At 41.7% G+C, this 9,657-nt stretch overlaps 2 protein-coding genes across 2 annotated transcripts; both read left to right on the top strand.

The window, feature by feature from the left end:
- Window positions 1-1,592: 1,592 nt before the first annotated feature.
- On the top strand, window positions 1,593-3,396 carry MELLADRAFT_71545 (uncharacterized protein; the record flags this gene model as incomplete). The annotated part of the gene is made up of 7 exons (XM_007408804.1): window positions 1,593-1,649; window positions 1,727-2,122; window positions 2,204-2,313; window positions 2,391-2,460; window positions 2,518-2,694; window positions 2,793-2,873; window positions 2,961-3,396. The coding sequence occupies 6 exons, from the start codon at window positions 1,748-1,750 to the stop codon at window positions 3,042-3,044; spliced, it is 897 nt and encodes a 298-aa protein (XP_007408866.1).
- A 3,866-nt stretch (window positions 3,397-7,262) lies between these two features.
- On the top strand, window positions 7,263-7,872 carry MELLADRAFT_105301 (uncharacterized protein; the record flags this gene model as incomplete). The annotated part of the gene is made up of 2 exons (XM_007408805.1): window positions 7,263-7,540; window positions 7,596-7,872. The coding sequence occupies 2 exons, from the start codon at window positions 7,263-7,265 to the stop codon at window positions 7,870-7,872; spliced, it is 555 nt and encodes a 184-aa protein (XP_007408867.1).
- Between the last annotated feature and the right edge of the window lie 1,785 nt (window positions 7,873-9,657).

The raw sequence follows: 9,657 nt of genomic DNA, 5'->3' as shown, positions 1-9,657 counted from the left end.
AAAAAATGATAAGTGTCTTTTTGATATTAGTTATGAAAGCTGGATTTCTTGTGAACATCTTGATGATTTGTAAATATTTATCTTATCAGGTTTTCAATTATTTTTCTTCTCTTTTTTTGGATTTTGCGCTATGATAATACAAGACAAGAACTTGAATCAAAAAAACCCCATTCAAAGTTGAGCTTTGAGATTGATCGTGAGTCGATTGAATTATTTCTTTTAGTTTACTATAACCTAAGCCTTGACTTTTTTGTTCTTGATTTCATTTGAATGAATCTTTTTTTGTGGAATCTTGAGCTGGAAATCAACCCGAACCACCTGGCAGTTAGTTGTTTTGAACGGCGAGTTAAATTCCAATCATGATTGTATTATTACAATGATCTTCATACTGATTAGAATCGTTTCTTTCCGAGCTGTTTCTACAAGAAACAGCTCATTATGGCCAGACTCGAAATGATCATTATCGATACTTCGAGATATTGCGATATTTTACAGAGACCTCCTTTTACAGGAATATATCTCTGCAAAAAAATGTATTTCATGTCTGTCTTCATTTCTACTGAGAGGAATTTTTTGATATCAATAATGATTGAAAGAAAACAGAACGAGTTTTCGATTTAGCAATGGATCCTGCCATAAAGCTCAACACTTTTCCCTGGAGGCGAGTCTCTGGAGGTAGGATGTTGCGGTCATGGCGGAGAAAAACTGTTGGTGTGGTGCTTAGAGCTCCTAAAGCGGCTCTTCAGAAAGGCAGGCTTATGTATAGCTGTCTTTCGACGACAAATCTTCGCCTCATGCCGCAAATACATCTGCCTCATGGTGTTTTTCTATCGAGCTTGACCACTAATCCGTGATCAATTGAGGAGCGAATTTGTGTCACCCGTGTCTTTGAGACGTCGTCACGAGGTCAGATAGTGTCAGATCAATCGTTGGGAAATCAACATTCACGGAAGAGATGGCGCAAAGAACATTGAAATCTCGCAGAGCGTCACAGACTTGGTTTCTGACCAACTCGTGCGTGATCTCAATGAACTCACGAGTCACCCGTGCCGGGAGCAGCGCTGGACCCACGAAAGTCCCTCGAGCCGTGGCGTCCTGCGGAGTCGACCGGCTGGATGCCCCACCAGGAACCTGGCTCGTCGGCAGCCATGAGACTCTGTTGGATTAACCTCGTACCCATAAGGGGCACTAAGCAACAGGCTCAGAAGATGAGATTTACGAATTTATTCAAAACTCACTTTGAAAGAAATCTTATGAAAAAGAGCATAAGCTTCATTCAATACTGACATTCTAACATTTGCCTCCCAAAGACGCAAAAACCATTCTTCTCATTTAGAAAGCTTTTATTCTTTACGATATTTCGATTTTTTTCTTGGTTCTCAATTTATTGATATATATTATCAGACTTTGTCGTCCTTCCACATAACGATTTATTGAGGCACCATGAGCCTTGAGGTGATGAGTGCTTGAATACATTTTAATTGAATGATTTCCAAAATTTAGTTATGTACTTAAGCTTGTACATAGCGACTTGGTTGATTGACTGGACTCTGGAGGGCAAGCGTAACACTCTCACGCAACAACTTCGGTCTCAAGCTTCAGCTCACCATACATACTCAAATCGATCACGAACACCATCCCTTGAAAAGGTATGACTTATCTTTCTATTACCAAGTTGAACATTAATTCATCCACACAATCTCTGACAAGGTGTTCAAGCGTATAGCTTGCCTCTAAACAGATCGACATGTCTTTTCTCAATCGAGTCGGCATCGGTTCTACCAAGTCATCTAGCTCCAATAAGCCCAATCAACCTGGGACCACCGCTCCACCAGCCTCTTCTACAGTATCTCAACAACCCCCAACCTCTTCGGCTTCTTCTCATCGATCTCCCCCTTCACCAGCTGCCGCCACTTTTGATCCTAACCAATACGCTAGTGGACTTCCAAATAGCTTAAGCAATCTTTCCTTGACCGGCAATGGCTCTCCTCAACGAGCTGTCACCTCTTGTGGTCCTAGTGGAAAAGCTCTCTATTTGTGCAACCCATTTGTTAAGGCGGCCCTCGTGAAAGGTAGTTTTCGGACCATTGTCTCTTTACCGAGATACTGTGACGTCAATGAGGTCAGTCTGCTTGCTGCCTAGCCTTTGAAGGTTCCAATCGGATTGCGAGGGCTGATTTTAATGATTTCAACTAATATCCAGTGGGTTGCAGTCAACTTGGTCGACTTTTTCAACTCGCTCAATTTGTTTTTATCCGTGACCCCCGAATGTTGCACTGGAACTTCTTGCCCTACTATGTCTGCCGGTCCAGGGTAGGTTGCGTTTCTGATACAAGAATCCATCATCCTTCGTCTTCTTAAATATTGTATTATCATCATCTACTTCCCAGAATGGATTATACTTGGACCAGTGCGACTAGCGGTACGAAAAAACAAGTCAAAGTTCCTGCTCCTCAATATGTAAGAGTAGTTCCTATATCGTTCCCATCATCAATCACTGACCATCTATTTAAATAGATTGATTACGTGATGACATGGGCTGAGAAGCTATTAGCAGACGAGGGTACCTTTCCGACCAAGGCTGGTCGTGAATTCAACTCCAACACATTTCCATCTTGTGCTCGTCATTTATACACCCAATTCCTGAGAATCTTTGCTCACCTCTATCATGCTCATTTTGATCACTTTCTACACGTGCGTCGTTTGAATCTTGCTACCTCCTATCGTGCCTGTACTCCTTGAATAGACCCAAAGTACTGATGATATCATTGGGATCATATCCACGATCGCAGTTATCTTCTGAGGGTCATCTGAATTCTCTCTTTGCCCACTTTTTGCAATTTGGTGGGGAGTTTGACCTGATTGAACCCAAGGTAGATTTCTTTTTTTGCTCACCCCTTCTCGAACATGCCAAGACCAGCAAACACTAAAAAGAATCGGTTTTGTTAAACTTATCCTAGGAGTTACGCGCTCCCAAGGAAGGTGTTCCTTTTGTAGTAGGAGATTTATTAGACGCTTGGAAGACGATGGGCATCTTGTCTTGATCTCACACTCTTTCCCTCATTCTTTCTTTCCTTTCACACTTTCATGCTTAACAGAGCCATCCTTGAGTATTTTTTCGCACGTACTAATTTCTTTTCGGCTCACTCACTTATACTCTTGTTTATATGAGGAGAGATCTCATTGGTTTGGTCCATGCACGCTAAACATAACGTGGGTGGACCCATATGCACTTTGACATTTTCTTTGGTCATGTTTGGTCATAGATGAAACATGTTGACTTGATTTGAATTCCACAAACCATGAGGCAAGAATCCCTCGAAGAAAACAGTACATGTGATTATGATACAATGGTACAGAAGAATATTGATGGAGTTTGAGATTTTTATCCCAGAGAAAACACATTTCGGAGCATTCTCAGTCTGCTCCACTGTCTGGTTTTGCCCTCTATCTGTCCAACTTGTATAAGTCCCTACAGTTGACATCACCAAAGTTGACCGGTTACTTACTACTTGGGTACTTTTTATGGTATGTTATTTCACAAACATGAATTGTTTTGGACAGTTTGAACAAATGGGAACCCAAGAAAGGCACATACTCGTGAAGCCATGTTGGCACATTGTCAAAGGGTCAAAATTTGGATTCAATTTGGCAAAAATTCTTGACTTTTCAATTTCTTTTGGTGGAAATTGGCATTATTTGTACCCCTCAATCAGTTGGACTGGGGCCATCTTGGGGCAGATCTCTCAGAGAGGTTTGGTTAGAACAATTGTATTGATTTGAGATGTACCAGCCTGCTCCGACAAAGGACTTGTGTGATGTTCAGATTTTGGTACACAAGATCAGTCATCTTATCCAGTGAAAACTTATAACCATTCCAATATTGATTCTTACACCCTTTTAATGACAAAAAAGGTTTTGAGCTCAAAATCCAGGTTGTTACTGGATAAACCCTTTTATTTGGTTGTATCACAGCCCAATTCAAGGTTTTCTCTAGTAAAGGACTTGGGTCTGGAACTCATTTTTTTTTCTTTAATAAAGCTTAAAGGGTGCAATCAGCAATATTGGAATGGCTGTAATTTCCAAACCCAATTTCCACACAGTACCAGGTACTGTGCGCACATGATGATGTGCACATGCACCAAGCCACCTTGGGCATTTGAACCAATGTGTGCTTTGTGGTTCTTTCAATGGAAGTAATTTTTTCTTTGGTGAGTCATCTTATTGTTTTGAGCTGTACTGGCCAGCTTAAAGTGACCAGTACTCACATGAATATGGTGGATGACAGCAAGAAGCACAAAGCCGTGTACCAGGTCTTTTCATTTTGTAATTACAAACACAGAAAACCCAAATGAATCGGTCTTATGAAAGTCAAAAAGAAACATAAACTTTGAGATGTGGTCTGCTGGTGATCATTTTGAATCACCCTCAATGAGAGGACCTCAAACATATCTCACTTTGTCATTTGAGTGTTTCTAACAGCTTGAGGAATCATTTTTAGAAAAAAAGCCAATGAAGCTCTTGAGCCTTGTAAGTCATGAACAGAGGTTCCACTTTGAGTATCATGGGACTCTACTTAGATTCATGATTACTAGTAGTTCAAGTTGTTTGTGACCCAATGGAGTACCTGTAATCATACAGGTACTTCAACTAAGAGTACCACGTGATATTGTACTCTCATGCAGAATGAGGACAAGTACATGTACTGTCTTTGAACTGCATGAAAAGGCAGTTGTACTCATACTGTCTTCCCAACTTTAGCCTTGCTTGTATCAGTATTACTCATCCAAGCAACCCATTACCAAAGCTAAAGCCCCATACAGTCCAAGCCATAGTTATCTAAACTGACCTCTTTCTACCAATTTGACCACTGGATTGATAAACAGTGAAAACTTGAACAACTAGAGTTTGCTTTGGGTGTGGCTAAACTCCACTAGATCTACATGATATGGGTCAAGATCGGATTGCATGTGCTTGAAGCAAATTTTTTGGGACTCAGACCCATGGTAATTATAAGTAAGCTTCACTATCTCTCAACAAGAAATCTCTCCCAGAGCTTTGTCAAATTTCTCTTGTGAGATAAACTTACTACCTTGTTTTTCTTCTGACCCACACAATTAATCTACTCTCTAATTTTATCTACTTTGCTGAATTACATCATGGGCAAATCTCCAGCCAGCGGTAGTACTTCACATTTGGAAAACAGGACCTCCCCATATGCTTGCAGGGTCACATTAGGGTCTTGATCCTCCCGTCAGGCCATCCACACCTTGAAGCAATCAACAACTGCTCAAAAGGACACTAAAGATGGAGGGAATAACTCGGTCTCAAAGGATGCAAGGATACAATATGATATCTACTATTAATTTGATGTGCTCTTTTTGGTTTTTCCATTGCATCAAGTATTGACATTCACTAACAATGAGTTTTTGATACAGGAGCCCAAGTTTACCATCATTTCTGGTGAAGTGCCTCAGGGGTCAGCATGGCCCTATTCCCATCATGTATTGCTGCCTCCACTGCCCGTGAGTATTGCTGAACTTGTTTATCAGTTGCCATGCCAATACTGAAAGAATTGTGTAATCTCATCTTGGCTCTCTTGATAATTTCTACCCCAGGTTTAAACACACTTCCAAACCACAAACTGCACAAACACCAAAGACAATGCCCAGGCTTGAAGGAAGCTTATATCAATGGAGCCCTAGGTGCAATTCCTCCCAATTCAGATCCTGCTGACATGGCCACCCAAAAGAAGAATATTTGAAGCTTGCTTGTCAGAGCAGTCATTTCAAAAAGTGTCTCCTTCTCAATCTTTGAAGGTGAAGAAATCCAACATGCTTTGGGATCAATTGGCCCATCTTTTCACTTGTCAGGTTGCACAAGAAAGAAAAATAATGCTGAAATTTTATGTCACAACTTGGAACAAAAGCTCATGGACAATCTTGCAGCAGTTCCAGGGTGAATCTTAGCTGCCACTGACGGCTGAACTTCTCAGGACTTCCAGCATACCTACATGACCATCAATGGATTTTATTTTGATGTGCAGGGCTCCTTTTGTTGCCAACTACTGTGGTTTCAAACTAAGCTGATTATGACATTTCTTTCAATTCATTCTTCATTCTAGGTTATTCTTTTGATTCCTTTTTTCATCTTTGTTTCTTCTAGCACTGAAGCTAATCTATTATATAGGACCTAGAAGGTCAACATGCTGCGGAGAAGCGTTCCAATAGTTATTGGGACATCTTGCAAGAACAAGGTATCTTACAGCATCACTTCTTTGTTGAAGGCAAAAATGCATCAACAAACTGTGCCATGGTACACATTTTCAGAACACAGCACAGTCGGAGTTACCTGATGAGTACAGTCACTTTCATCCCTTGTTCAATGCTCCACTGTTCATGAGAGTGACAGCCAACAATAGCACACAGGCAGTTGTGCAACCTCTGGTGCCCAGATATCCCTCAGCTGAAAATGACTTTGTTTCACCAGAATTTATAGCAGGGTGGATTTCTGTTATGTTGATTTTGTCTCATAGGGTTACCTTGAGAGGGAATGAATAATAGGTGTGGACTGATGGTAGGACACAGAAGGAAAATGATATTTGGATTCCTCTGTTTGATATTTCCAAGGGATTGGACGTTTTCATTCAAGTTATCATCAACTGCATCTGGAAGAAGTGGCTCCAGATTGGAAGGATAGAGAGATTTTGTCTAGGCCTGAGGTGGGTTATGCTGCTACTCTCACTACACGAAAATTAATATTTTCCAAGGGGAAAAGAAAAATAGGTGGAATTATCTTTTCCGTTGCCAGGCTGCAGCTCAAAGATATCTTGCTCAGATTATCCTAACAATCTCTCGCAATCTCTTGCACTCTGATTGCTGCAGCCACCTTCTGCAGCCCATGAAATTCATTTGCGTGGATGAGCTTGTTCATTACATAGATGTATCTTGTACCGTAACTTAAATGATTCAATTAATGTATGTAAATACACTTCTTCCGTTCGATATGAGCCAATTGGAACTGTCATCAGACCTACATACATCAGCCTGACAACCTCTACATCCTATTCCAAAGTGTTCTCGAATCAGAAGAGTTTGCTGAGTACCCAAGAACCAAGAAGTGGGACGCGAACATCCACCACTCTTAGCACGCTCGATTTGGCTTTTGCAGGCTGGTTTGAATCAGAACGTCTTACTCGAAATCAACCCGCCCATCCACTTTATACATTTTCAATCTGGGCTCTAGTACAGTCAAATCATACCATGATCTCACCAAAATCGAAAATCGATCCGAGAAGAGTTGTCTGTAAGTGCCAGAGTCACGGCTGTTACAAAGGCATCTTCGTCGACGCCCATGGAAACTCTCAGCGAGGTGTGGAGGTTTGTCCAGCGAGTAAAGAAGCACATTCTCGTGCCGACTTGCGATCACGAATTGAGTCAACATCCGCGGGACGTGATGGGAAATCAATCAAGCTCAACCGAATCACCCTCGGTGGATCAGAGAGATCAGCTTCTAGCGCCTCTAAGCCGTCTGGGTTTGGGTTCATCTAAGAAGTCGACAGAACGCAATCTCGGGATGAATACAATTATAAATAGATCTGTCTCCGCACCGAGCCATGCCCATAATCGATCTCTCAGTCACCCTCAAATCATTTCATCGTGTGAACCATCCACGTCCAATTCCAAGGAACGGGAAAACATTCAGACTACAGAAAAATCGTCACCATCAATCCATATACGATCTGACGACACTCCCGTGGCTCCCTTGCGCAACGAAACACAATCTGTGGATCAAGATGTATGCAATGCTGCAGATTCAGCAAGAAAAAACGGATTACAAGAATATGACACCAGTAAGTATGTTCCTAATTGAATCGTACTATTTGACCAACTCACTGATTTTAATTCTTGCCTCTTGAAGACCGCTTTCATGTCTTTAACTTATCATCTTTCAATCCAGTGTGCCTTCATATTGTACTCACTGCTGTCATCATGAGTGTATTTGATCATGCCTCAATGTTAACATCGGCCTGGCTGATGGACATGATGCGCATATCAGTGGAACTTTCGATAATGTACGGTCTAGTAACCAAAAAAGACGCCACTCCACTCACTCTTGCAGAAATTCCAATGTTTCAAAGGTTTCCTCGTACTATCACCACTGCGATTAGATGGCTTCATATTGATCCATCCCTGATTTATATGAATTGCTGTAGAAGCTGCTTTGCCCTTTATTCCCTGGCCAAAACACCAACCTGGTGTAATCATCGAATTCAAAATGTTCCTGGAGGACCTGCTGATTCATCTGACGCAAACATCGAAATTACCACTGAAATCGGAGAGGCGTCGGACACGCAAGAGCAAGATCATAAAGAAGAGACCTGCGGAGAGCCTCTCACTGCAAATATAATGTATTTTTCCCAGGTGAAAAATGATTACATTTATTTCACAAAATGATTAAAAATGCATTAATTCTGCATTAATTCTGCATTTTTCTGCATTAATTCTGCATTATTAATCATTTTGTGCATTAATGTCAATCATTTTTCACCTTGGAAAAATACATTATTTTTGCAGTGTCTACTACGCTTCGTCCGAGGTGAACAAGTTCCAGTCCGACGCTACGCTTTTCAAGACCTTTCTGAGTGGATTGCACGTCAATACTCACGACCACTCTTTGAGGAATGGCTTGACAAATCATTGGTCGAATCAAGACGTCCTTTTGATGCCAGCAAAGATATCCAGGACATCCACGGATCTCGGATCTGGAAAAATTTTCGTGGACCAGATGGTCAACAGTTCACAGCGAAGAGCGGGAATTTGGTATTCGGAATGTTTGTTGACGGTATCAACCCGTTTGGAAACAAGCAGAGTGGCCATCATGATTCAATTACGTTCATAGTTCTCATCTGCCTTACACTACCCATCCACATTCGACATCGGCCAGAGAATGTATTTCTTGTAGGAATTGCACCAGGTCCTCGAGAACCATCACTCGAGCAGACCAACTGGATATTAAGACCAATTGTAACTCAACTTCAAGAGTTATGGAATCCTGGTCTACTCTTGTCTAAAACTCGTCAGTACACCAACGGCCGGATCATTCATGCGGCATTATTACCCTTCATTGCAGATATCCCGGCTGTGCGACGATCACTCGGCTTTCCGAGTGCCACGAGCAAACACTTCTGTTCATTTTGCCTACTTGAAAAGAAAGAAATTGAGAACTTTGACCAGGCTTCATGGCCTCTCCGAACGTGTTCACAGCACAAGCTATGGGCATATGAATCCCGTGACTCGAAAAGTCCTGAAGAAAGAAAGGAAATCTTTGAAACTCACGGTGTTCGCTACTCTGTCTTGAATGATCTCAAATATTGGAATATCGTGGATTTTCACGTGGTCGACTCAATGCATAACCTTCTCCTTGGGCTCCTTTCATGGCAGTTGCGACGATTCTGGTCTATGACCGATATCAAGAGCGAAGAAGATGAATTACCGCCTGTCAGTAAAAAGGAGCTGTTGGACCTTTTCGCCGAGAATTCTGAATTTCAAAAGAGTGAAAGCCAAGCTAGTAATCAGGAGGAAGTGCACGCGGCGAACGAAGGAGGCACCATACACGAGATTCATTCATCCGATCTGAGTAGCGATGGGGAATTCA

Source organism: Melampsora larici-populina (assembly GCF_000204055.1).
Source record: "Melampsora larici-populina 98AG31 unplaced genomic scaffold MELLAscaffold_13, whole genome shotgun sequence".
Classification (NCBI taxonomy): domain Eukaryota; kingdom Fungi; phylum Basidiomycota; class Pucciniomycetes; order Pucciniales; family Melampsoraceae; genus Melampsora; species Melampsora laricis-populina.
This window is presented reverse-complemented; position numbering and strand designations above follow the sequence as displayed.